This window comes from Neopsephotus bourkii, unplaced genomic scaffold (genome assembly GCF_033783945.1).
Source record: "Neopsephotus bourkii isolate Nb327-2 ecotype Australia unplaced genomic scaffold, CSIRO-AGI_Nbou_v1 NB_1139, whole genome shotgun sequence".
Lineage (NCBI taxonomy): Eukaryota > Metazoa > Chordata > Aves > Psittaciformes > Psittacidae > Neopsephotus > Neopsephotus bourkii.
This window is the reverse complement of record NW_026901625.1, coordinates 1,063,416-1,091,407: the sequence shown is the minus strand read 5'-3', so window position 1 is coordinate 1,091,407 and position 27,992 is coordinate 1,063,416. Positions and strand designations below refer to the sequence as shown.

Sequence of the window (27,992 nt, the reverse complement as noted above, 5' to 3'; positions counted from 1 at the left end):
CGGTGGTGCCTCTCACTGTGAATCCCGAATTTCCCTGTGGAGCCCACAGCACAGAGGAGGCCTTCGCCTGCTCCCAGCACGCTGCGGTGGGATGCTCGCAGCAAGAACATTTCCTACTGGGAATGTAGATTCATTCTGGGAGTTGCAACATCTCCTGGAATCTGACCTTGCATCCTTCACCCCAGTAACAAGAGGGTTTGGGGAGTCAAATCCAATACATCCTGTAACAATGGATCACAGATCAAAGATGGTTTAGAGCAGCTGGTGTACTCCATGGGGTTTTCCCAGCATCTGCCTCCCCTCACTCCGACTTGTCTTGGCACGTTTGACAAACTGAGCTTTTAAACCCAAGTTTGTCTTCACAAAGGAATCTGGGCAAAGGAAAAGGAATCCCAGCCTGGTTTGGGTTGAAGGGACCTCAAAGCTCCTCCAGCTCCAACCCCTGCCACGGGCAGCAATACCTTCCACTGGAGCAGCTTGCTCCAAGCCCCTTCCAGCCTTCCCTAACTGAGCCCCTTCACTGCTGTTCCAGCCCTCTTGCTCTGCAGCCCCACTTCCAAGGCAAACCCCATCCCGGCGGCAGCACGGGTGGAAGCCCCGCTCCCGAGGGCGACCTCCGCCTCCCCAGGGGTGGCCGCGGGTGCCCTCGGCCCTGCCGGGTGATGCGGTTGAGGGTGCCCAGGGCGTTCATCGCCTCTCGAGCTCGCCCGTTCCCGGTGCCACCGCGGCCGAGCCGCCGCGAGGTGGCGAACGGCCCCCGCGCAGCCCCGGCGGGTGCGGACGGAGCGGGACGGTCCCTGGTGCCCCGCAGCTCCCTGCGCCTGGGGGGAGGCCAGCGCTGGGGTTTGGGGCGCAGGAGCGGCCAAACGCTTGGAGACCGCCTGGGCTGGGAGGGAAGCACCGAGGCGAGCAGCATCCAGCCGCTGGCACAGCTTCCCCCAGCAGCCCCCTGCAGACAGGCTGGAGACAGGCTTGTCCTCACATCTGGGGTCCCATCTCCAGGTTCTCCATGGACAGACTAAAATCAGGCCCACAAGCACCAAGATTCCCTTTTCCCTGTTGATCTCTCACAGGGATGAAAGCGTGGAGCACAGCCAGATCCTGTCATCCACACATCACACAGCTGCACACAGCAGAGAAAGAAGCATCATACAGGGACCACCAGCAGGATGCTGGTAGAAAACTATCCCACTTAAAAGCGATAACACCTTTAAATAATCCTGCATGCTTTTAGGATAGGGGGTAATAGAATGGGAAAGATACTGTTAATTCCCATTATAGATATTAATCTAATTCACAAAGCAACAGGAGGATTGGAATAATGACGGGAAGTAGCGCTGGGAGTTGGTGCTGTGAGGTTTTTTCCATGCAAAAGCAGCATGTTGGGAGGGAGATGAGCTCCATGAGGACATGGTGCGATGGGGGGAGCTGCCACCCCAGCTCTCAGGGTGTCTCTGGCCTAAGCTGCGTTGCTCCAGGAGCTCCAGCTCTGCTCCCACCAGCTGCTCCTCAGCCCTTGGAAGTGACCCTCATGCCTGGTTTGTGGTTCTGTTTATGAAGCTCTGTGGGATCCTTTAGGGTGCTAGGAGCTTTTATAACCTGGGTTTATTACCCAAAAGGCAACCAGGAATTTTCTGCATTCGGTTGCTCATCGAGACAAGTCAGAGCACAGCACTCAGAGGGAGAGCCCCTCTCCTGACCGCACCAGAGCAGGGGGTGCCCTGGCTGGCGATACCAGGACCTTGCCAGGGATATTCCCCACTGGCAGCACCCTTCTGTGGCAGGAGGAGAAATGCCCCTTGGCACACGGTGGGGAGAGGCTTCCCCTCGGCAGATTAGCACCCAGCTGGCTCTGGCGTTGCTCGCATACTGGAGCAGGACGGCCCCATAAACCCTTCCCGCTGGACATAGCGTAGCTGACACACGGAGCCCGTGATTGCAGGAAACCCTGCTCAGGATTATATCCGCCTGCTTGACAGGTGCAAGGGTTTTCATCCCTTTTATTCCAGCCGGACCCTACACACATCTGAGACTGAGCTGAGCTCTTGGGCAGAAGCTCTTCCCTGTGAGGGTGCTGAGGCGCTGGCACAGGGTGCCCAGAGAAGCTGTGGCTGCCCCATCCCTGGCAGTGCTCAAGGCCAGGTTGGACACAGGGGCTTGGAGCAAGCTGCTCCAGTGGAAGGGGCTGGAGCTGGAGGAGCTTTGGGGTCTCTTCCAACACAAACCACTCTGTGACTCTGATTTTTCCACCTGGAAAGTGTATCCTGGTTCATCACCCACAAGATGATGCCAAATGTCCTTCCTTAACTCACAGTCACAAACCCCACTGCTCAAACACAGAAATACAGATCTTCTAAAAGGATTTGCTTTGGAAGGGATGGAGTCCAACTGACAAGCAAAAAACTACAGATCCCACACAAAACTGAGCCTGCAAACAAACATTAGTGCTGGCCTAAGGCACATCTGAAGCCCCATGGCCTCAGCACAAGGAGCGATCAGCATCTCATGTCCAGCCCTCACACCATGGCTCCAACCCAAGTGTCCCGGTTTGTAGGATGGAGCTGTCTGCTTCACCACCTCAGTGACAGATCCCATCTCGTGCCTCCCCATCACTCATCGCTATGTGTGATTTAATGGGCAGCTCTGGAGCTGACACAGGGAGCCCAGAGGCTTCTGAGTGCCAAATAACTGTGCTGAACTTGAACAGACTCTGCTCCCTGTCAGCAGGAGCTGGTGTGGGAGCAGGTCAGGAGGGAGCCTCAGGCTCCTGCATGGCCCAGAGACCTCGCAGGGCCTCAGCCAGCGATATCAGTGACCTGAAAAGATTTGGCAGAGGCCTGACACAAGGCAGTGAAGCTGAATAAGAGCCTGAGATGGGCAGAGAGCGTCCCCAGCCTGGGCCCATCAGCGCAGGTGAGCCACAGGACACACTGCAGGATTGCACAGGATCACCTTGGAGGGACGAGCACGGGGAAAACCACAGCACACAGTGGAAAGGGACAGGGGACAGAGGACCACGGGGGTTACAGGCACTGCGCTGGGTCAATGGGGCTTGCTTTTAAACGGGCATCCCCAGGCACCCTGCCCCTGGAGGCAGCTCACCCCACACTGCTGAGACCCCAAAGCAGGGCATAGGAGAGGGCTCTTCACACCCACCCAGGCTGAACCCAACCTGTCAGCGCCTCCATGAGCCCCAGAGGTGCCTCCTCTCTGTGCCCCCCCCAACCCTGCGGGCACCCCCGTATAACCCAAATCCCTGCCCGCAGAGGGGAGGCATTTGTGTGACAAGTTCATGGTGATTAGCTCCGTTAGCATAAGCAGCTCCTGGGCTGGCCCTAATCCAGAGGGACACAGGCGGCCCACACACTGCTTGCCATCATCCCTGGGCTGTCCTAAGGACCTCTGTGAGCTGGAGGAGACAATGCTCACCGGTGTCCCTGTGTCAGTGGGAGCATAGCATTGCATGCCAGCAGAGACCACCCAGTGCTCCCAGTTCAGCCCAACCCTTCCTAATGCAATTGCCACACTGGGATGGCTCTTTTGGCTCCCATGGCTGCCTTTCAGCTCAGGGGCTGCTCCAACATGAGCACAGGGTCCTCAAGGCACAGTTTGCCCTGTGTATTTTATAGTGCAGCTTTGTTTAGCACACCGAGGCAGTGCTATAACCCCAAATCACCTCACCTACATGGCAAGGAGTGCTCTCTGCAGGTTCCCATGCAAACCTGAGCAGTTACACATCCCACAGAACAGCCCTGTATAAAGCACTGCTTGACTTCCCCCTGCAGAAGGCTCCTTGGGGGGAACCCAACTTACCTGCATGCAGCACCCAAAGGGAAGCACCGAAGAGCTCACAGGGATCAAACAGAGAGCAAAAACTCACTCCTCCCCGTCCAAAGGAGCACAACCACTCCCTGCTAAGAGGAAAACCCAGCACTGCTGATAACAATTGACAGCATTGATTAATAACAATTAACAGCATTAATTGCCAATAGCCATCAGCTGGGCCTCACTGAACTCACCAAGCAGGGAGTGCTGCCTGCGCTGCCTGCAAGGAGAGGGCGCTGGGGCACCCCATGAGAAGGTAAAAGGTTTAGATCGGATATTGGGGAATAAATCCTTCATTCTGAGGGTGCTGAGGCGCTGGCACAGGGTGCCCAGAGGACCTGTGGCTGCCCCATCCCTGGCAGTGCTCAAGCTGCAGCCGGGGCATAGGCACCCCCATTTCCCCCTCTGGGGGGGGGTCTGGAAACAACACCAGAGCTTAGCAACACCTTGACCCTCCCACCCCACCAGAGCATCCCTCAGCCCCCATCGCCCTCCCGCATGGGTACCGGTGGTGCTGACAGGGCTTTATCTGGGTGGAAAAACACTTGGGGCACCGAGCAACAGCTAAAAGTGCCTGGGGTCAGGTCCCGAGCAGCTGCCGGGGCCGTGCTGGAAGGGCTTTGCTCTGAAGCCACCGCATCCGCCCCGGCGTGCTCACCCCAGTAACAGGAGATGCCACCGCAGCAGTGCTGGGACCTGGCATGTGGCAGGAGCCAGAAATAAACCTGTTTGTGTAGCAACTGAGAAAACAGCAACGGGAGCAGGCAGGTGAGGGGGGGGGGGGGTGCCAATGGTTTGGTTTGAGGCCAGAAATAGGTATTTGGGTGGAAGAGATGTGTTTGTATTTGAAGGGGATTTGCTTGGGATGGTTGCTCCCCAGGCTGTCCCCTGCCTGTGCTGTGTTCCCATGCAGGTCTGCATCTCCCCTGGCTCCAGCAACATCAGCGCTGCCTTTCCATGCACCACCCAATTTTGGATGCTGTGTACACTGGGACACGCTGGATACGGAGCCTGTAGGGTGCAAAGACAGGCTTTAAAAGGCTTGATCCAGTGTCCCATCGCCCAGAGAAGCTGTGGCTGCCCCATCCCTGGCAGTGCTCAAGGCCAGGTTGGACACAGGGGCTTGGAGCAAGCTGCTCCAGTGGAAGGGGTCCCTGCCCGTGAAGGGGTTGGAGCTGGAGGAGCTTTAAGGTCCCTTCCAACCCAAACCAGGCTGGGATTCTAGGAACCAGGCTGTGCCCCGATGTTCAGAAGACATCACCCACATTGCTGCGTGCTATCCCCTTCCCACAGTGGCAGGATCCAGTGGAAGCAGCAAGCTCCATGGCCAGCAGATGGTTTGATAATGGAGTCCAACTGCTTATATGCAATGTAAGAAAGGAAGGGGAGAACCACCTGAAACGGGGTCCACCAAAAGCTGCCTCTCTTGTGGCCCTATGGGGAGCTAAAGCACCTTTCTGTTGCCAGTTCGTAGGAAAGCCTGTGTGTGCATTAGACCCAACACTGTGATGAGTGAAGCTCTGGGTTTAGTTTAATAGAAAACAAACATCATCAAGGAATATTTATCAAGGTTTGTGTCATTCTTGTGCGTTTCCCATCACATGGGGATGTGTCAAAGGATCATGCAAGTGCTTAAGAGGGGTCTGGAAACAGTTATAGCAAAGCATGTGATTCCACTCAGCCAGCAAAAAGAAGAAGGAACTCCAGCTTGGAGGTCTTGCCTCTCTTTTATTCTCCTGCCATCTCATTGCTGCTTCTGACAGCCCCACCAGTGTCCCACAGGGTGAGAAAGACAACGATGAGGGAGGTAAACTGCTGCTGCACAAAGAACTGCAGACAGAGCATGGAACCAAACCCTCCGGAGCTCAGCTCCACGATTGTCACTGCAAAACCATCCGGAATGGCTGGAAAATGGAAGCTGAGCTGTTTGCTCCCCCCTAAAACAAGCAGCGTTATAACCTGCCCATGGAGGGGTTGGAACTGGTGTGCTTTAAGGTCTCTTCCAACCCAAACCTGTCTGTGGTTCTATTCTGTGCTTCTAAAGGTGCATTTTTGAAGATCACTGGGGTGTGGGTATCTGGAAGGTGTTGGAAAGCACCCCCCCCCCCCCCAGTGCCCAGGGTCCTGCATGGAGGCTGTAAAAGGCAAAATTGCCTTTAACCACCCCTGCTTTTTCCACGCTTATCTCTATCTAAAGAAATCAGGATCTAAATCCTCTCCGCATGGAGGAAAAGGTGGGAAGCCCATTTCTGTGGGCGTATTCATTAGCCCAAGCCTGGAGGGTCTGCCCATCTCCATCCCCTTTCCATCCCATGTCAGAGGAGCTGGCAGCATCAAGCCCAAACCATGCCAAAGGCTCATTACTCACTGAGCTCCACACAGGGCACCAGCAATGAAGGGAATGGTGAAGGGGATATACAAGGGATATACAGCTCATGTCTCAGAGATTCAGCCTCAGGCTAAGGAATACCCCTCTCTGCTTGCTTGGCATACTTACTCTGTGCTTATGGCTTTGAGAGCAGAGAAGTTCTGGTGTCAATGACTTGCATGACCCCTCCTGTGTGATGACTTTGCAGCTGGCTGCCCACCCCTCAAATCTCAGTTCATGTATGCATCGTTTGATCATATATGTCCTAGCTAAAGACCTGGTTATTCCAGCATGATTTCATCTTCAAACTATTCCAATATCCACCCGGGTACTGTAGGCTACCCATTTATAGGTTTCTAATAAAAGCAAATCTTCCTTAAGTGGCTGTTACTGGATTTCTCCTTTTGGCCCAGGGATAAGCGGGATTCTGGGCTTTAAAAAGCTCTCCAGTGGGCTCAATGAGAAAGTGACAACTGAAGAATGTCATGGCCAAGCTGCGCCGCGTTCTAATTCCAGCCCCACTGAGGAGAAGAGCATTTGTCAGATCAGAGCATTCCTCACGTTTGGCACAGACACACTGAAACCATCTCCTCACACAGAGCCTGAGATCGTTCCAGGCATCTCCAGCCAGGTGCCACACAAGGCAGCGTGGCACCCAACACAATCCAAGGCAAATTACATCATCTGGGAGAAACAAACACTTAAATAAACCATAATCAAGGACTTTGCTAAAGAAAATTCTGTCTTTATTTTCCTTTTAAAAATGAACCGGGATACAACTTGAGGAAATATCTGTTCATTACATTGAGATACAATAGCTTGAGACTGACTTATTCCCAAAGTGTTCCTTCACAGAGTTATAGTCACATGCACCTTAAATGTTTCCTACAGTCCCCACCATATTACACCTCATCACAATACTTATAATAAACAGGCTAACCTGTAAAGTCTTCAGACATGGACATTGGGTGTGAACATCTGCAATGTGTAAGAACCCCTGCATAGTCATTTGATTGCACCGAGACAGATGTAGGCTGGTAAAATCATAAGGCACAGTTCTCTGGATGGGGTTAGTCTTTAGCAACACTGACTTCCTGAGCCAGTCAGCCCGTCTGCAAGAACTGCATGTGGAGTCCCTCAGTGCAGGGACAGCGTTCACCTACCCAAACCTGCTCTGATGGCCCCAGGGTTTCACCTGTTCCAGGGGGGTTAAAAAGCTCTATCAGTGGAGAATGCAGAAGGGCTCTTGTATGGGGAGAACCAAGTGTATGCATCCCCCCAAACCCTTATCAAGTTAACAATAAAAATAAAACATAAGAAATATCAAGTGGTATCTGTGAGAAGCTCCAAGTATAAACCCAGTTTACAGAACTGCCAGGAACCCACAGCTCTGGGTGCTCAACATGGAACCAACTAAGTTAGAAAAGCCCTTTAAGGCCATCAAGTCCAACTGTTACCCCAGGACTGCCAAAGCTCCTGGCTTTCTCACTGAAGCAAAGGCTTTCTGCACAGTGTGGCTTGGATCTCAGCTGGGTGCTGCAGGGAAGGGCCGCAGAGCGACCCACAGGACTTTGGCTTCCACTGCCACAGCAGCCTGTGGGATTTGGAGCCAACACTGCAGCAGGGATGGCCGGGTGCAGAATCAGCCGTTTGCTTGTCTGGCTAGGATTAGTAAGACATTGCTGAGGTCATCACGTGTATGTTCCACAGCCAAAACAGCTATTAGTATTAGACAAGGAAAAATAGAAAGAGCTGTAGTCTGCAGTGAATATCCCTTTAAAAAGGACCCCACGTTTAGTCTGGAGGTAGTTTTAAAGCAGACGGGTGTTGTGAAGAACCTCTGCTGAGAAAATGCTGCTTACGAAGTTTTCAGCTGCATCAAAGTCCCAACAGGGCACAAGGATTGGAAGGAATTTCACACTGAGCAACACACTCTTCCACGAAAGTCACAGAATCCCAGCCTGGTTCGGGTTGGGAAGGACCCCAAAGCTCCTCCAGCTCCAACCTCTGCCACAGGCAGGGACCCCTTCCACTGGAGCAGCTTGCTCCAAGCCCCTGTGTCCAACCTGGCCTTGAGCACTGCCAGGGATGGGGCAGCCACAGCTTCTCTGGGCACCCTGTGCCAGCGCCTCAGCACCCTCACAGGGAAGAGCTTCTGTAAAGCTTTCCAGTAAGTCTGTTGTGAATTCTCTGGTCACTGCACAATGGGATAAAAAACTCTAGCGAAGAGCATCTGTTGTACACAGATCCCTAGATCAGGTCACAGTTGGAAAACAAGCTTCACGTGCAGCAGCTGGTGTTGGTAAGATCAAACCTGAAAGAACTAAAGGCAGTCTGGGGAGGGGGTGTGCCTGTAGCACCGTGTTCTGCAGGGAAGACAATGGCATCCCTGTCCCACCGAGCTCAGTGAAACCCAAGTTTCTCCCTGCATGGACAGGCATTAACTACTTGGAGCCCGGTGTAAAAGCAAAGTGTATCTGTCAGGTGGGATGTTCAAAGTGGCATTTGTTTAGGTCAATATATTGCTAAACCAAACAGTTGGAAATGCAGACAATAAACAGAGCGTAACATTTACAACACAAAGACAACAGCAGCGTGGTAAACATTGGGAATGTTGTAAAGAACGTCTGAAACAGAAACGTGATGGCTGCTTTGCTGTAAACCCAAGGAAATGTGCATTTGTTTTGTGCTGACTTCCCAGAACACAGCTGAAGTTCCAGTGGAACCTCACCATGGCTGGCAGGTTAACAAACCTGCAAAGCAGAGTGACCCCAATCCCAAAAGCTGCTCTGGTAATCTATTTAGACCAGTTGAGTTTTAGATCACTTTTGAAACCACACCATCCAACCATGCAGGCCATGGTCCAACCCTCCACACATGGATGTGGGCAACTGTGCTAATTGACAGGGAACACAAGTTAGGTGCTTGCAGGGATGATTCTTCAGCTCTGTCCCAGCTAGGAGACATACTAGCTCACGTGGAGGACTATCCCAGCACTGGGATACTGTGTCCACTCACTGAAAGCAATCATTTCATAAAGAAATGGCTTAGTTACTGGAAACAAGACCAAAACAGTCCGTGGAATATTCATATAAAGGATGAAGAAATCCTTTTCAACACAGTAAAACACTGCTGAGCCTGCTTCCTTTTCCTCCTCACCTACTATGGCTATGTAGACAAGAGCCCCAAATTAGCAAAACAATTAACTATGCTCTTCATTTTAAAATGCAGTCGTCCCCAGTAAGGAAGATCTAGTCTTACACAGACACAACGCATAGCAGGCACCCTGTGCAGTCAGGTCATGCTGAACACATTCTCTAGATAAAAAGGAATTAGCTCTTGCCAGCTAATTACTTCAGCTGCAGCTTTACAGCACAGCCTTGAGATTGCTGTGTGTACACCAGAGGCTCCCACGTTAGAAGCTACCCTCTAGCAACTACTTCCCAGAAGTCACAAGAGAATGATTAGTTCTACATTTGGCATTTTAGAGAGGAAAACAGTTTAGAGCCACGATACTGCTCTGTGTTCCTAAGAGTACAGCTCCCAGTGCACCAACACTCCACTGCCTCCTGCCAGGCTCAGACACCACCATTACTTTATGCTCTCTAAACAAAGTGCTTTCCTATGCATCTTTCCTAACAAGCTATTGCTCCTGAAAGGTTTCTTTCTCCTCACTCACCAGGTATATTCTGTTAAAAAAATGCATAGATAAAGGGCAGAGGAGGATGAAGAATGTTTCTGGCTTCTGAAAACGTGCCACATCTATTAGCAATTCTGCTAAAATCAATGGTATCTGCTGCCACTTCCCCCCAAATCACTTCCCCAATTCTCCATTCAGATAAAACTTCACTAAACCCATCAAAATAAAAATATACCAGTCATGTATTATTATGAAGTGAGCCATGAACATACCATAAACCCTGGTATTACTTGTAGCTGCACAGATGAAGGTTAGACTGTTATTTTACTATTCTTACCAAGCTTATTGACCTCACACTCCTAAAACAAAGGAACTCAGAAGAGCCACGTACATGAGAATCTCCAGTGAAACAACAGCCTTGGAAAGTCTGGAGCTTTGGCTCTGTTTCTGATGTTTTATACAGGTCCCCACCCAGCATTTCACCAGTGCTGTAATTAGAGCAGAAGAGAAAATGCATCCCCATCTTCTCAGAGGAAGGGTCTTGCATGGAACATGCGGTTACCTTATCTTAAAATTGCCCCTGATAGTCCCTTTGTTTTAACACTAAAAACCTGCTACACAGAAACTCACTCGATTGCAAACCTGCTGTTCAGAAAAAGCTCAGAATTGTGTTTAAAATTCTGTGCAGGCACCTGGCAAGAGATCAGATGGTTTTGCAAATGGACTCGGGCCATGTGGCTGCAAGAAGTAACAACCCGAACAAGTTGTGCTGTTGTCATTACAGCTCACGCCACCTTTTCATGTTCTGGGAAGATAAAGGAAGAGGAAACACAAGCTCACGGATTTCAAGAATGAGAAAACACAGACATCTCTCTCTCAAGGACCTGAAGGAGTAAGATTAGAAATAAAGCAACTCCTCCCATAGGGCATTTTGATTTGGATTCACCAGTTCTTGCACCTTCTCAATCTTTTCCTGGTATTCCACAGATTATGCTTAGATTTCGGAGCATGCTTCCAGTTATTAGGTGTGCCCCTCCACTCCCAGTTTCTGTTTACAGTCCTGGGCCTTAAAACTTGTACTGTCTGATAGGGGTGGCATGTTTGCTTTTTATGAAAAGAGCTCCATGTACTCCAAAGGAATCCACTCTACAGGGGAAAAAACTAGACATTAAGCTGACCAGAATCTCAAAGGTGTGAATAAACGAGCTCTTTAAGTTCATCGTTTTTGTTTTGTGAACAACACAGGCAAACAAACACACACACCAGGCAGAACTGATGCTGAAAATGACTAAATCTGAGCTCCAAAGCAACATGGAATCCATTCATTAGCCCTGAACAAACCAGCACACACTTGGAATGGATCAGTCCTGATCTTGAATTCCCCTCCCAGCTTTCCATGGACTTCTAAAGGTAATAACAACTGCACAGAAGCTGTTAGTTTGATTGAGATATAGCCTCTGTTTCAGGGCGTTTCTAAGCTCCTTTGGAGAAAGAAAAGTAATGTTCAGATGATAAAATTTCAACACCAAATTCCTTTGGTGTCTACATCCCATGGCACTTCTAAAAATCTCACTCAGGGTAGATAAGGGGAAAGCAATGCAGAGAAATTAAATTCTTTAAACATAAGTTAGCAATTTGCAAGTTCCTAATGCATTACATTAACACATTTGTGCTTTTGACAACTGATGTAAAAACTCTCCCCAGAATAAAAAGAGGTCAGTTGGAGATGAACTGAAACATGTATTTTAAATCCATTTTCCTTGCTGTCATAAGCAAAAGAATCTGTTAAACCGTCCTGGTAAGAACCAGTTTGATTTCTAACCCAGCATTATTGGCATGTCTGCCAAACTGTCATTTTACTCAATAGCTGAGCTGACCCACCCAGTCAGATAATACATGCACCACATTGTGAGTGAAACAGCTGGATAAAAGTTAGCCCTTAAAATGTGTACATTTTGATGGAGCTTTTTGTAGTTGAGATTTAGCCTCTAATAAAAAGTAAATCCATTAAAAACCTCTGCATTTAACTTCCTTATGCATTATTAACAATTAAAATACAAGGGATGTATTCTGGAAATGCATCATTCTCCATTAGCTGACCAGTTTGGGTAGCACAGTACATAGAGGTATACCTCCACTGGAGTCAGTGGTTAAGTTAGCCCTCAGCTTGTTGGCTACTCCAACAACAGGAGGCAACTTGGAACCTATTCCTGTGAAAGAACTTGTGTAGCTGGAAATCCTCTTAGTGGAGGGTTTGTCACTGCTGGGTGGTTTGGGCGTTCGTTTACAAATCCAAGGGTGCCTTAAAGCTTGACCCGGTGTCATGCGTGTGGAAGGATCCCAGCTGAGACATTCCTTCAAGAACTCTATAAACAAGGGATCATCACAACCTTTCAGTGCTGTCACCCAGTCTTTGTTCCCTGGAGCACCTCGGACTTTACCCCGGCGCGATCGACTCCCGTTAAGGGTCACTCTTCCGTCTGCATGTGTAGTCACAGTGCAGTAGCGAGGATGACCCTTAGAGCTGATGAAGTTCTTGGCTCGCTTGGATTGATCCAAAAGCTTCTGAGGTGGCATTCCAAGAAGTTCCATCATACAAGCCAGTTGGTCTCCCTCATCCTCTCCAGGAAAGAGAGGGTATCCAGTCAGTAGCTCCACCAGAATACAGCCAAAACTCCACATATCTATAGGCATCCCATAGCGACTTCCCAAAATTACCTCTGGTGCCCGATAAAATCGAGACTGAATATACGTGTAGACTCTTTGGTGCTCGAAACAGCTGGAACCAAAATCTATAACCTTGATTCCACTCCTCCCTTGCTGTTTTAGGAGGATGTTTTCTGGCTTCAAGTCACAGTGTATGATTTTGTTTCTATAAAGGGCATCCAAACACTGCAGGATAGAGTGAGCAAACTTGCGTACCAGTTGGATACTGAAGCCCTGGAACTTATTTCTTTTAATCAGCTCATACAGGTTCATACTCAAGAGTTCAAATGTCATACAGATGTGGTTCCGAAAGGTGAAGCTTTCCAGCATGTGGATAACATTCATACTGCCCGTTTTATCCTGCTTCTTCAGATGCTCCAGAATCCGGATTTCTTCTGCTGCTTGGCGATGGAATCTCTTTTCATTGCGCACCATCTTTAAGGCTAAGTGTTGGTGGAGTTTGTGGTCGTAGACTTTAGCAACTTGTCCAAAACTGCCCTTGCCAATGATTTTGAGGACTTCATACCTGTAAGCAAGATGGTCGTGGGGCACAAGAACGTAGCTGCCTTGTTCATCATCGTAGCCTCCGTTGTTGGGCCCACCAATTACCCCTTGCCTCTTTTTTGCAGCTGGACCCACAAAGTAGATCTCAGAAAAATTAAATATCTCCTGCTGTTCATAAGCAGATAACTGATGTTTGTACTGTTTGACAGCTTGCTCTGGAGCTTGGGAAATGGCTTTATGTGCTTTTGAGGAACTACCACCACCTTTAGAAGTGCTTATGCTCTCTATACTTTTATCTTTTGTCAGGGAAGGAAGAGATCTTTCTGAACTAGTAATTCCCGTAGTCTGAAGAGTGCTACTCCTTCTGTTCCCAGAGTCCTCAAATAATTGCTCCACTTTGACCTGACTTCCAGTCAGAGAGTGATCCTTCATCCCAAGTTTGTTGCTAGAAACCTACAGATGAGAGAAAAGAAAAAATAAAAGCTTTATTTTACCATTTAAAGCACAGACTGAGAATAAAATCAACACCACGTAGAAATGCAAAATCTGTTGATGTTTTATTAGGAACAAATATAAAACGCCTGACCTAAACTTACTTGAGTTACAAGCATAGTTATAGAAGGGTACACAGAGAATGCAGCTTAATAAAACAAGCACCAATGTACTTTTCAGTCCATAAAGGGTAAACCCTGGACAGTCAGACACTCCACAAGGACACAGTACCTATCTCTCCTAGCATGCTCGCAGTCAGCAAACAGCCGGGGAGCAGCTATGTTTAGCTCTAACTGTGGGTGCAGCAAACACAACCAAGGACAGATGCAAGCTGCACCTGTCTGAAACATGCAACGTAACATCAATGCACAGGAATATTGCAGAGACAAGTGTGCCAGAAGAGACAAAGAAATGAGAGAGCAGGTGACATGAGGCTGGTAGAATGGGCTGAGTGAGGAGCAAAAGGGTGACAAGAGCAAGATGAACCGTATTTAAAAGTGAATGAGTGGGTTTTCTGTGAAGGGGAAATACCACCATATCCACAACTCCCTTCAAAATCATGAGAACTACACAAGTATCTTAAGACAGACTTTGAACAACTGAGAACTCTTACTCCAACTTAGTTAACAGTAGTCTGTAACCACTGCCTCTTACCACCATATATTAAGCTATTTACACCTGAAATGGACATATAAAAGGCAAGAAAAGCACTGAGAAATGATTCAGAAGTGTTATTTTTACAATCTAGTAAATGCTGAACTCTCTGGAGCTCCATTCCTTACTAGAAGAGCAGTTATCCCCCTTTTCTACTCACAGATGCTCCATGCTGATCGGCAGCAGAGAGGTGTTGTCTTAGCCCATGCAACCCTGAAGAAGCCATGACTTAAGAGTAGCAACATCTGTTTTCCATTTTGGCCTTTAATCTAAAAATAAAGACTTGAGGCACATGCCAAAGCGAAGCCCTGAAAACCAAAATAACTACAGAGGAATCGAGCAAAAAAATATAAATAAACCTGCAGATCCACAGCAATAAAACCAAATTCCTTTTTAGTTACATACAATCCAACATCTCGGCACAGTCAGTAAATAAGGGAAGTGAATGTTCTTGCCAAAAACAACTACACACGTCTCTTAAAGAGTCTGTTTGTTGGTGCTGCCTTGAAATGTTAACTCTTGCTTGCAAGCCTTCAAAAAATGGCATTTCCTGCAGAAGTCAGTCCTTATCAATGGCGAGTAGAGGCTGTCGGATATATCCTACCAATTGCACTACTCTGGGTCCTATCAACCCCCAAAATACAGTGCACTGGGAGGGACACGCCTTTCCAGAAAGCCTGAAACTCAAAAACAAAGCCCAACCCTGGTAGCTTCGAATAAACACCTTTTTCTTGGAGCCTGGCTGAACCTGTGAGATAAGAATGACATGTGCAGAACTGCCTCAAAGACTACTTAGTCCAGCAGACTCCAACGGGGACTTCAGAGATAAACATGAGCACAGAATAAGGTTCACACTTGTTTGTTTTCATGGAGGGGACAGGAGAGAAGGGGAAAAACAAACCAAAACAAGCCTGTCCCGTAGCAGATGTCCAAAACACGGTGTTAACTTTCTGAACCATCACCAGTTGTAGCAACAGGGAAGTGACCTTGCAATCAGCACTACATCAGCAACTGCTGTTGCTAATGCTGCTGTTCATAGCAAACATTTGGTACCTCTGAATCCCTAAATAAGGGAGGGATTCACAATTCCATTTACCCTGCAACTATTTCTTCACGAAGAAACTATACCTTTGGATCTCAAATCCAACTCAACAGCCATTCAAGCAGCGAGAACTCCATTTTCATCCTCAGAGGACCAAAATCATTTGCCACGTGACAATGCGACACAAATATAGATCAGTCTTAACTTGAACTCCGAAGAGCTACACTCAAAGTCAGATGACTTCTGGGGAACACGAGCTTTCTTTCAACAGCTTCTTTTTACAAATCACAGGCTGCACAGGTTTTGTTTTATTGATAAAGCACTATTCGCAGCCAAGAAATTCACATACTTACAGAAGCATTTTAAGTGAGAAAGAAACATTCAACCCAGTTCCCACACAACTGGTTTTGCACAAGTGTATCTGAATTAAACTGAATTAAGCTGTGTATTCTCAAAGCAGAGATATTTGTGTTCTCTTATAGCAAAGATGAAAAGAATGTACAGCTGCAGACATCAGAACACTCGAATTGTCATGGAACATTACATTGTAATAACAAAATCGTGCATGAAGGAAAACAAATATCACTTCTTTCCAGATATTTTCCCATTAAAACAGCATCATGATGTTCATTCCTGCACACTTCACCTCAGTTCTTGCTCACAAGATAACACTGGGGTTGTATTTTTTTGATGTGTCATCACGGCCAAACTAAGCACTTTATAATCCTTAATCTTGCTTTAAGAAGTAAACAGGCCTGATGGACAAAATACAGATGAAGCGTGGGAAACACAATGTTCATAGAGTTATATTTGTATTTAACTGGACAATTCCATTCCATTTTCTGTTTGGTTATGAACAACTCAAGTTACACTGACTTAAAACCTGCAGTTTAAAAACTGCCATGTCCCTGCAAAAAACCCCAAACCACCCACTGCTCTTCAAACTCCACTACTCAACAAACCTATGTTTCCTCTACTCTCAATATTGCCAAAAAGGGAAAACTCAAACCCATGCTACTGAGTTTGCTCAGTGAACAGCATGGACCAAGCTAATTAATATCTGCTACAGTAAATTCCCACAAGGTGATGATCATCAAATGCATCTTACTCTGTGAAGCATCTATTTTCACTTCTTAGAAAGTGGGTTTTTTTAAGCTCGAGCTCCTTCACTTCTGCCAGAATTCAAGAAGAGCCAGATCACATTTAGAAAGCATACAAAGGTCAGATCACTGTACAGCTAAACATGAGCATGACTGCTCAGCTGAAAGGAAAGATCTCGTAACTCCACATCTGCTGAGGAAAACAGTATGCTTATGAAGAAGCACGTTAACACCTTCACTCCATAAAGACCTATTTTGCTAGCAAGCAAAGCAGCAGATAATGGCAAAGTTTTCAGAGAAGAAAGATACTTTTGTAAGACGTTTTGGCAGCCATGCAAACCCACGCTGCTCCTCCTGCTGTTCCCAAGTACTTATCTCCCTGCATTTTCATGAGGGAAGCTAAAATGGAACCGTGTAAGAGGTAAAAAAAAACCCATCTGTGGATTTACACTTACCAACATGCAAGGTGACATGGCACAATGCTTCAGCCTTCTGGAAAGCAACTTTCTTGATTACAACAGGCTGAGGACAGTAAGATGATTTCTAAGGCTGCCTAACAAGCTCTGTGTTGAACATAATATCATTTCTGTGCTTAGTAAAAGCGATAAGCAATCATGTTAATAAGCTACTACAAAGCTGCACATCCCACTTAGATTTATTCTTTGTAGGGAGACATCTAACCCCTTGACAGTTCTAACTTCCACAACACAAGGTGAAGACCCAGACGGCTTTAAAATACTCACATTAGCTCTTGCCAGGGAAGGAAGTCCTGAGGGGCTGTGTTCTTCATTTGTAGCCTCTTGGTACCTAATTTGATCTATCCTCATGTAGGAGTCATACAATCCATCTCCAAACCTGGCTGCAAACGTCCCACACACGAACCAGTTAGTCACAACAATTCACAGCTATACAGACAAAGCTGAAATGTGTCTCAGCACATTTCAGGCTGTAAAATCATCAGTTCTTGTTCATTTAATAAGCAACATTTAGGATTTAACTGTGTTTTAATACCACAACAGAATGCAAAGTTCTTGGAAAATCTTAATTTGCAACTCTTTTAATTTAGAGCCTGTTTAAACATCAGCATTTGCACTGTAAATATATCTTTAATAAACACCAACAGACACACTCCCCATTTTACCTTAAGTAGGATAATCCCGAATTGGCCTCATGGAGAGGGAGAACCGAAAACGAGCCTAACTTGAATACTTGATCGGACTATCCTTTAAAGTAGGTTACCCATTGAAAGCGATACGTGGGAATTACAGTTAGGTTTGCTGCCAGGGGGTGCGTGCGTGAAACAAAACGTTCATGTGCTCGTCTGCACCGTAACTGCGGACAAACACCGTTCAAGAACCGAGAAATGCAGCTTCTAACGCTGCCGGCTCCGCATCGCGCTCTGCCAACGGGAGAAGCCCCGGCGGGAGCGGCCTGACCCGGCCTTCCCCAGGCATCGCTCCCGGCGGAACCCCCGCACCGGGGAGGGCCCGGCGGCCGCCGCAGCCCTCTCCCACCCCGCCCGGCCCCGCGGCCGCCTCACCTGCACCGAGGGGCGCCTCCGGCTTCCTGCCCAGCAGCATGGTGGCGGGAGGGGAGCGGTCCCCATCCCCCGCCGGGCCCGCGCTCCGCGACCAGCGCTGCTCCGGCGGCCGGCGAGGCTCCGGCGAGGCCGCGGCCGCCCGCCCGCTACCGGCCCGGCCGTTACCAAGGAAACCGCCCCCCCGTTCACCGTCACCCGCCGCCGGGCGGCGCCTGCGCGATGGCGGCGCGGGGGAGGCGGGAGGAGTGGGGCCTGGCAGCCCGCGGCGCTCCGCCTGCCCCGGGCAGCGCTCCGCTCCGTTCCGCTCAGCGGATGAGCACGTTACGTTGTGAACCCGTGCTCACCCCTCCGCCTGCCATCGCCCGCTCCTCGTCCCGCTGCCGCTCAGCGCGGCTCCGGTGCTCCCCCGCCCCAGGAGACGCCCCACAGCAAAGCCCAAGCGTGGGGGGAAGAGGCCCCGTTAGGGCTGAACCCGCAGCACCCGCGGGCTCCGGAGGGCGCTTGGGCCCCGGGAGCGGTGTGTCCGGTCTCGGCGCGGCCCGCGGGGGAAGCGGTTTCCACCCGGACGCTTTAGTGCGGCGGGACCATGGCGGCTGCCGCGGCCTGAGGGGAGCGCGGTGCCGGCGGGGCACGGGCCCGCCATGTTCTCCAGGGCGTTCCGGGTGAGATCCAACACCGCCATCAAGGGGTCCGATCGGTGAGTGCCGAGGGGGGACCCCTGGAGCCGCGCTCCGCTGCCGGGAGCGGCTGAGGCCCGGCTCCCGCGCTAGGCCCGACCCGGTGCTCGGTGGGCCCAGCCTGCCATGGCCGCGGCTCGGGGCGGCTCAGCGCCCATAGAGCGGCGGCGGCCGTTGGCTTGCGCTTGTGGTAAACACGGACCGGCGCTCTGAATCCGAAATGTACCCCTCGATAGAAGGTGCTAATGTAATTAAATGAGACTTAGGTTAATTATGTCGAGGCCTAACTGGGCCTTCCCTTCTGCATTCCGTGTAGTGATAGTGTCTGACTTGCTGGTCTCTTCACCTGGTATCTCTATGAATGGCCACACAAAGCCACCCTGTGCTGCTCACCTCCTCTTAAACATCAATTAAAACGGGGGCGGAGGGAGAATTCCAGCTGTTTCTCCATACTGGAGGTGACAGAGCCAGGCTGAGCAAGTCCAGCATTCCCAGATCTCTGCTCAGAGCAGTAATGAAATCACAGCACAAAACAGGGGCAAAGACAGCAGCAGGAGATGTTGGCAGGTCATAGAATCATAGACTGGAATTGGGTTGGAAGGGACCTGAAAGCTCATCCAGTTCCAGCCCCCTGCCACAGGCAGGGACACCTTCCACTAGAGCAGTTGCTCACTGTTTTAAGGTAGAATATGAACAGAGAGGACATATTTGGCCTTTTCACAGCATTACTCCAGCTATCTCATTTGTAAACCCAAACACAAATGCTTCAAACTATCCTATGTGAAAAAGTGGGAATCTCATGAGCAACCAACAAAACAGTAATGACTGTTCCACAAGTTAGTTTGAGTCCAGACTGCTTTGTAACACGTTTGTGATTTTATCGTTACAGGAGAAAACTACGAGCTGATGTTGCAGCAGCTTTTCCTAACCTTAGTGCTGAACAATTGGCTGAGTTTATTCCAAACAAGGAAGAGCTGAATGTCATCAAAATATACTGTCACAAAGGGGAGGCTGTCACTGTTTACATGAATAACAAGAACCCAATACTGTTTGAGATCGAGAAAGCTCTGTATCCAACAGGTATGGGGGGTGGACTAGAAAAATCCTCCCTCTACTTACTGGGCACCTGCCTTTCCCCAGAAGATTTCCTTGCATCTGTCTTAAGTACTTACCCTATAATATGAGTATACTTCATAATCTTCAGTGCATTTATTCTAGCAACACCTTTGCAAAATTAGTGGCATTTCTGGATTCTTTTTGCAAAGGGAAATTGATCTGATTTGAGATTAGAAACTAGGACTCAAGTCATAATTTAGCATTTTACCCTGCTTTGCTCTCTTTTGTCCACTGCAATTCTCCCCTCCTGGAGTAGCAGTTTAGCTCGAAGTGTCCTTGACTTAAGGAATACGATGCAAATGTGTCTATATCCTTTATAATAATTCCCAGGAGCTTGAATTAACAAGCAGTTTAATTTTCTCCATAACTTCTATTAATTGTAGGATCGCTCTGACTTCAGTTTTCTTGATTGCCCAAGTAACAGGGGGGTGTTTAGTTGTGGTTAGTATTGTACTGCTTAAAGATGGGAAGAAGCAACAGCTGGAGAAGTTTTTAATGATGTATCTTTGAATCTGGTTCTGTTTTGGGACAGTGTACACCCTGTGGCTCTACCCAGATCTTCTCCCTGCTTTCTCGACATGGCCCCCTGTGCTACAGAAACTAGCAGGAGGAGCAGGTAAGAGGACTAGAACTTTGCCACAGCGCATGGGTAAAAGGAGTTGCCTTCAGGGCTTTTTTGATGTTATCTTTCCCAGTGGCAAAAATGAACTTGAAACAAAAAAGGATAAAGAATAAGCACTCAAAAGTAATTCATGGTGGTGACCTAAAAAGGGAAATTAAATGAGCTGTAAAAAAACTTGTGGATGAAACAAAGTAGGTTAAGCTGTTTAAATGCACTGTTCCATGTGGGAGTGTCAGATCTGGAGATACCTCCTCAGGGTGATGAGCAATGCTGAGCTGGGACACAGAACTGCCTTTGTCATTGGTCTTTTCTATTATTTCCCTTGAGCAGCTGAGTTACTTTGCTGCCACCCTGCTTCCTGTCAATTCATAGGTGAACTAGCTTATCCTGTGGATAAAAAGCAAGTTTATATTGGAGCCTGAAGTTGTAATCACTGTCAAGTAAACTGTGCTTGTGCAGGTGAGGTTGAATTTAAATTCCTGGATTTCTGGCTCTACCACCTAATTATGGATCAAGACTAACAAGAAAGGAGTTTATTTTCTGGAACCTCCTTTGGGTGCATTTCAGCTTTAGAAGAATCAGGTCTTTATAAACTTTAAATTGCTGAACTGCTCAACCAGAAAAAGATTAAATTGCAGCTGCTGCAGCCTTAGTCTGGAAACAGAAGTGTATGTTGGGAAGAAAAGTCATTTTTTCATTACATAGGATCTAAAGGAGAACTCGAGTCCCTCTGCTTTTGGGGAAATAAAGTGCTTGAATGTGTAGCTATGATAGACATCAGAGCAAGCCTTGCTGCTGACTTGCAGTGACCTAGTTTCTGGGCAGGGGAGAGTAGTCTTACTAATGGGAAAAGGAGGTTGATGAAAGAGGGCTGCAGGTCATTCATCTCCCATGGAAACCAGGCCACCTCTGGATATGATCCAAAGATGATAAGCTGTCCAGTGACAATGGCCAACAAAAGGAGAGGTAGAGCCACATCTCAGAAAAAAGAGAGGAGAAAAGACTATCCAGTGCTGCAGACCTGAAGGGAGGGAGCAGATTTAGGGAGCATTCAGTTACAAAGAGAAGCAAGGTAGTGCAATTTGTGATATGTGTTCTGTGAATTCAAATACCTACTGTCTGTCCTGGATAGTTTCATAATACATCTGACTTGCCTTGTCACATTAAGGTCTTTGTGTGATTTCTGCCCTCAGAGATGTGGATACTTGCTTGCAGTTGCAGGATTCGTTCTAGATTTGCTGAAAGTAGTTGTGACAGTGAATGGGAGGAAAAATATTGTTGGCTTCTTCAGCATAGGCATAAAATCTATGATGCTGAGAAAGAAAAAGTGAGATGCCTTCAAAACCAAACCGTGGAACACAGGTCAGTCTCTGAGACAGCAGGCTCTAGACAACTGAAGCTGCTGTGAGGGAGCAGAAGCTCTTTGTATGGTTCTGTGATGATGTGATGCCACATGTGCAATGAGGAAAACTGTTTACTTACATGCCGATCTATTCATCCCAGGTATGAAAGCAGGAAGCACAGTAGAAGCTGTAGTGTTTCTGTCCAGATTAGCAAGGAGATGGTTAAGGCTTCTTCTTCCTGCTGAGGAGAGTTCACACCTGAGTGTAGCTATTGTGTGAGATCAGGAGGGCTGGGGCAGTACTGGCAAATTTTAGGCAATTCTCTCCTTAAGGAGAGAGCTGCTGGGATAACCTGTGCTTGGGACAGGGGTGAATAAATGGGTAGTTTGAGACACATCTCATACTTCCCTGTTCTGCAGGTTTTTGGGATGTGCCCAGCAGCCTTGTGAATGGGATCTCCCTTGCTCCACAGGGTGGTAGCAAGAAGTGCTGCCTTACTAGGAGAAAGTAGTAGTTGTAGCTGGCATGTGCTCAGCTATTAAAAGGCTTGGATTTTTTGCTGAGTAACAGGAGGGATGGGGGTGGAGGACTTTCATTGAGAAATGGATGTGCTTTATTCTTCAGATCTGATGCTGCCAGGAGTGGTAGTGCCACCTTCTGGCTTTCCTCAGGTAGAGCGGGGCACGCTCTGTGCTGTCACTCTTTTGGGAAACAGGTACGGAGGATTCCTTCTTCATGTCTTTGCTTAGAATCTAAACATGAAATGAAGCTATTTCTTTTACAGGGAGACTGGGGGAATTTGAGGAAATCAAAGCAGAATGGTTCTCATGCGCTTGGTGCTCTGTACACCGGAAAATAGAGCAGAAAATAAAATCCACTTAAGTTTCTGCGTTAGGATACGTTTGAGCCCAGGTAGACAGCTTTGAAAATTGGTTCTTTTGGACCTGTGGGGGCACAAGTGGTAGATCTGTTTTGAAACAATAACTTTTTAAACAAAAGACTGTATTCTACACAGTTGTCTTTGCATCAGTGAGGAAATTTAGAGTGAGGGAACAGTGCTAAAGCTGTTGGGGTTTTCCCTCATGATAGTCTCTTTTGGCAGTGCATATGCTTCTTGTATTTTGTTAAGGTAAAGAATGTGTCACTGCACAACTTTCAGTTCAATATCACAGCTGCATGTATCCTTGGGATTCTTTGGAAGACTCCACATCCAAGAAAGATAACCACAAAATACCTAGATGCTTTAAAAATAGTGGCTTGTAAAGAACAAGGACAGTGTAAAAGAAATTCAACATATCAGAATGGCACAGGCTGTCTCTGTCCAAGTTGCACAGTGTATTTGTGCTGCCCTGCTGTAATACTCCCTTCTTTTTCCCAGAGCTCCAGTAGCAGTTGGAGTTGCCACTATGTCCACTGCAGAGATGCTGGCTGCTGGAATGAAAGGGAAGGGCTTTGCTGTCTTGCACACTTACATGGATCACCTCTGGTGGGTATATTGCCAGGCATTTGGTAAAATATGTAACAAATCTTATCAAAATCTGTGCCCCAGGAAGCTTAAATCTGTCTGTTCAACATTTTGAGTCATCTGGGTACAGTTTATGACCATTATTAATGTTTCAGCCCCATGGTTTTGGTGACCACCATTTTCTGACAGAAGCAGGTGCCTGTCCTGACATCTATCCATTGTATATCAGTTCCTTCAACCTGAGTATAATTATTATAGACATGAAGCTGGAACATCTCTGTTAGCTATTCTGATACTAGAAAATCATCTTGTTCTAGAAAAAGTGAATTTTGAATCTGTTTTGCTTAAAAATGGTTATCTCTTCCAGTGTCAACTAAATAAATGAGTCACTCTGCATTTGGATTCAACTACTCTGCTCAGTTTTATATTAACATTCATGTGCAGAACATAGAAATTATGGAGGAAGAGGAGTTAAAAATATGTAGTTTTGAGAATGCAGAAAAAGATCCATGCAGCTGCCAGTGCCTTTTATCAGGCTATCATTTGTTCATTGTCCTATGGGTTTCAAAGCAGTACACAGGAAGCTATGTTATGTTTTCTCTTCCTTTTATAGGGAATATGGTGACAAATCTAATCCTCCTACCTTAGCTCCCTTGGTAACAGATTCTGCTGAAAAGGAGAATGCTGAAGATGAAGAGATGGAGGGGAAGGAGCCTGTCATCAGCCTATCCACTGATCCATTGCAGCAGATGAATATTGGTGATTTGAGCCTGCAGGAGCGAGACAGTTGTGCAATACTGATGGGAAAGGAGGAGCTCGATGAGAACAGGGCTGCAGAAACAGCTGAAGATGGCAGTACAGAGGGCCTGCAGGAACCTGAAGACAGTAGGACTCCACAAGGTTATTTTTGCATACACATAAAACCAAATTATGCCCCTTTAGTTTGCTGAAGCCCATACCCGCAGTCTAGATTATTGTGTGTTCTGGACAGGTCACTGTGAGAATGGGGTAGAGACAATTCTGTGGGTCTTAAAGACAGTCTGGAAGAGCTGAGTGCTGTATTCTGAAAGACACAGTACTCACGGCTTGCTTGTCCTTTTTTTCCCCTCCCTGCAGAGCAAATGGATGCATTATTTAATCAGTGCTTTTTCCATGCCTTAAAATGCAAAGTAAAGAAGTCAGATCTTCCTCTGCTCACCAGCACATTTCTACGCAGCCATATGTTCTCATGCTGGTATGTGGTAAGATTTGCATGCTGGGTTCTTGTCTTTCAAACTGTGGAGATGAAGTGTGAATATTTAGGATGACGTTTTTGACTCAGAAGTAAAACTCAGTCGTTCTCTATGGTTATCTCACTTCTTAACTCTAATGTAAAGATGGTCCAGACCAGGATATGCACTGGTAGCTCACTGGAGTTGGCTGACATTTGTTTCTAGATTGCTTAGTCACTTAAATGGCTGTTTGCCTACCCACACGAACGTCAGCACTAGTTTCACTCATCATGTTCTATTTAGTAGCGTGTTTGAAGTAATTGTTTCTCTGTGTGATTCGTATTTCTGCTGTTAAGAAACTTCTAGCATAAGTATCAAGATTTAAGAAGAAACGAAGGGTGACTTGTAACTAAAGACCTTTTAAAAATTCCATTTATAGCCCTGCTGGACAACAATTGGACATAAAGAAATCAAGCTATAAGAAGGTGAGATTTTTCTGGCTGGTTAAAGCAAGTGACTTTGAGGCAGTCAGAAAGACATGGAAAAGGGATTTAAAACGCTTGACTCCACATTTCTGATTGTTACTTCCTTTAGTTCTCTAAGTTCCTGCAATATATGCAGCACCAGAAGATCTTACAAGTGAAGGAGCTGAACAAAGGTGTTGAGAGCATCGTGGAAGTGGACTGGAAACATCCAGAGTATGTAGAATATCGTAGTTTCCTAAAAAGTTGGTAGTCTCTGAATCAAAGTCAAATATGCTTAGAATAGCTGGACAGCATCTAGGGTTTTACTCAGAGTGAAAAGTATTTAATATCACCCGAGTGAAGACACTTACTTATGTGTACATTTGAAATACATACAAGGACAAATACAGTGATTGCAGCTAATGCTTCAAAATGCTGTTCATCATGTCCTTTAACCCACAAACACTGCCCCCCCCCCACAGTGGAATGCATCTGGGGGCACTGGCATACTATACAATACATTGTTAGGTTTTAGCTTTCCAGTGAAATGGAAGCGTTAAGTTTCAATCCCCTTACACCAAATAATTCTTGTTTCAGTGTTAAAGCGTTTGCAGTACCTGAAGGATTTTCTTCTGCCTCTGCTGCTCATGACAGCAATAGTGAAGACAGAGAACAAGTGTACCATGCTCCTGAAATCATTCCACTTTACGGGGTATCAACAAAAATGATCCCACTCTTTCAGGAATCTGGACACAAGTAAGCACTGGACAAGTCCAACAAAACCATTGTTAGATGAAGAGATACTAACAAATCCATGCTGTTACCATGTTATTAGCCCTCAGGGGGAGGGCTGTCAGGAAAGGTGATGGGAATCAAGAATATATTCATTGTTTCACAAAGGGAAGACAGGCAAGAGGCTGTGACAGCTGCCTTCAGCGAGTACTCACATTACTTCTCCCACACCTTAAGGGGGTGATAAGTGTCAAAATTGATACATTTTACTTGGATTGTATTAATTTGCCATTGGATAAGGCATATTCTACCCTCCCACATTATGGTTTACTTAAAAGGGGATGCCCAGATAATTTAAAGAACTCACCTTCTTATTTCCTAACCTTGTCTGTTTGACGTAGTGTAGATAGCACTCAGCAGCAGCCTTTCTTCAGCTTGAGCACTTCAGTACAAGTTACCCACAGTCCCCTCAAGTTAGGGGTGCTGTTAGGCTCATCCTCCCAAAGTAGGCTCCCAGAAGCAAGGGGCTGAAAGTCTCTGTAATTACTGTGAACCTTTTATCAGGTGTATGGCAGCTGAGGTGTAACAAGAAATCACTCCCTAACTGATGTAGTTCAGTACTGAGCTGTTGCTACCAAATGTAGTCAGGGTAGTTGCTGTCTTCTCTGTGACAGAAACCAACACCTAACTTAAATTAAAAAGTTTTCTTTCTCTTTAGAAAAGGCAGCAGCCTCTCAAGCAGTGAGGTGAGAAACATCATTATTAACTATGTAAAGGCTAATGAGTTGGTGGATGAAACAAACAAAAAGTAAGTAGACATGGAATTTGTCCTGCCCTGCTTCCACAGGAGGTGCTGAAGTGGGAGTTAAAACATGAACTACTTTGCTTCTAATACCTGTTGTTGTTTTGTAGCCTTGTAAAAGTGAATGCCATTCTGTGTGACTGCCTGTTAGATAAATCAGAACAAGATGAAATCTCACACCTTAAATGGGATGACCTCTTGAGCAGGTGACTGTTTTCCCAATGTGGTGTTTATGTATTATGCAGGTCTATTGCATGCGCCTCAAAGCTATGTGTTACTGGAGCTACCTAACTTGGAGCTGGTAACACAAGAAAGAAGTACTCAGAGACCTTCACTTGGAGACTTTCTTAATCTTTACCATTTAGCAAGCATCTAGCATTAACTGTTGTTAGTTTTCTGTTTATCTGCTAACCACTAATCAAGGAAAACTTACTAATCAAACAGTGCCTGGTTCTGTGTTTGATCATATACATATTTATAAAGCCATCCTTGGGAAGAGATGGCTGAACATGCCCTTTGCAGGCAATGGTAGTCATCCTGCTCTTTATGTATCACACAACTTCTGCATTTATGACCTAAATCCACATTCTAGATCCCAGAGGCCCTAGTATCTGACACAAGACCATTGTTCCCACACATTGAGAAACTTTGCCTCCATATCCCCGATGTCTTACTTGCCTTGAGCTTCTTCGTCACACAATGGAGGCTCCTCCAGTAGCTTTCTTCATCTCTGAAGCCAAGCTTGCTCCAGGGACAGTAACACAGCTAATGCTGAATTTTAAACTGAAGTTGCTTCACTCATCTGTGAAAAATACAACTGAGCAATAGCTTAAAGATAAAATTAAAGAAGATTTTATGCTGCAACCTTGCTGTACTGTGTACACTAACTGGTTGTATAAACTGTGTTCAGGTGCCTTGAACGACTGCAGCCCTTGCACCAGGTGACATTTTTTGGACAAGAACCTATTGTGAGGAAAGGAAACATTGAGCCCATCGACATAACCATAGCACAGAGATCATCAAATAAGAAGGTAAAAAAGAGCTAAAATAAGGGGGTTTGAGCAAAGCCCAGGGTGTGAGAACATCTTTGGCAGCTCCTTTATCTTGGTGTGGGTGAGCCATGACTTGCTGCATACAGTGATATTTGCAATCATTATTAAAACCTATAGGTGACAATTATCAAGAACCTTGAGCTGTATGGACTAGACCCACAGTGTGTGGCCAACATTCTGCAGCAGAAAGTACAAGCTAGTGCTACCATCACCCCAATACCAGGAACAAAAGACAGAGTTCAGGTCCAGATCCAAGGCAACCAAATCCATCATCTGGCCAAGATGCTGCTAGGTAAGTAGGTTCAGGAACTGGGCTGGGTCTGAGCTCTGAGTATTTAGCTGAATTCTTGGTTGTATTGCAGAAGAATACCAGCTACCTCGGAAATACATTCGAGGCCTTGAGAAGGCTCCAAAGCTCGGCCGGAAGAAGTAAGAGGGAAAATCTACTGTAAGAATTACTCAGATCTCATTATTTATACAAGTGTTCTGCCAACAAATCCAGGCTAATGGAGGGGCCCTCATCATTCAGAAACGAGTGCTGGAGGTTTACAAGGTCTGAGATTCACCCCAATATTAATAACTGCTCCAACTGTTCATTTTTCATAAAATAAAAGACTGAATAAACTCCCTGGCATTA

General features: G+C 46.9%; 2 protein-coding genes across 6 annotated transcripts; one reads left to right on the top strand and one right to left on the bottom strand.

Annotated features, from left to right (window-relative positions):
- Positions 1-9,888: 9,888 nt before the first annotated feature.
- On the bottom strand, positions 9,889-18,022 carry DYRK3 (dual specificity tyrosine phosphorylation regulated kinase 3). 3 transcript variants are annotated; one of them, XM_061362854.1, is made up of 4 exons: positions 17,872-18,022; positions 17,075-17,190; positions 11,966-13,496; positions 9,889-10,321 (listed from the first exon to the last, which is right to left on the bottom strand). In XM_061362854.1, the coding sequence occupies exons 1-4, from the start codon at positions 17,909-17,911 to the stop codon at positions 10,185-10,187; spliced, it is 1,824 nt and encodes a 607-aa protein (XP_061218838.1). In that variant the 5' UTR covers positions 17,912-18,022; the 3' UTR covers positions 9,889-10,184. The 3 variants fall into 3 exon arrangements, with proteins under 3 accessions (XP_061218838.1, XP_061218841.1, XP_061218842.1); XM_061362857.1 differs by lacking the exons at positions 17,075-17,190; positions 17,872-18,022 and adding an exon at positions 14,350-15,134; XM_061362858.1 differs by lacking the exon at positions 9,889-10,321 and having other exon boundaries at positions 10,921-13,496.
- A 159-nt stretch (positions 18,023-18,181) lies between these two features.
- Positions 18,182-27,980, top strand: EIF2D (eukaryotic translation initiation factor 2D). Of its 3 annotated transcripts, XM_061362879.1 has the most exons (15): positions 18,182-18,568; positions 19,438-19,628; positions 20,197-20,280; positions 22,254-22,344; positions 23,008-23,115; positions 23,708-23,994; positions 24,211-24,328; positions 24,745-24,790; positions 24,900-25,003; positions 25,367-25,525; positions 26,220-26,309; positions 26,414-26,509; positions 27,214-27,334; positions 27,473-27,647; positions 27,718-27,980. In XM_061362879.1, the coding sequence occupies exons 1-15, from the start codon at positions 18,513-18,515 to the stop codon at positions 27,786-27,788; spliced, it is 1,797 nt and encodes a 598-aa protein (XP_061218863.1). In that variant the 5' UTR covers positions 18,182-18,512; the 3' UTR covers positions 27,789-27,980. The 3 variants fall into 3 exon arrangements, with proteins under 3 accessions (XP_061218863.1, XP_061218864.1, XP_061218865.1); XM_061362880.1 differs by lacking the exons at positions 24,745-24,790; positions 24,900-25,003; XM_061362881.1 differs by lacking the exons at positions 18,182-18,568; positions 19,438-19,628; positions 20,197-20,280 and adding an exon at positions 20,321-21,648.
- The last annotated feature ends 12 nt before the right edge of the window (positions 27,981-27,992 follow it).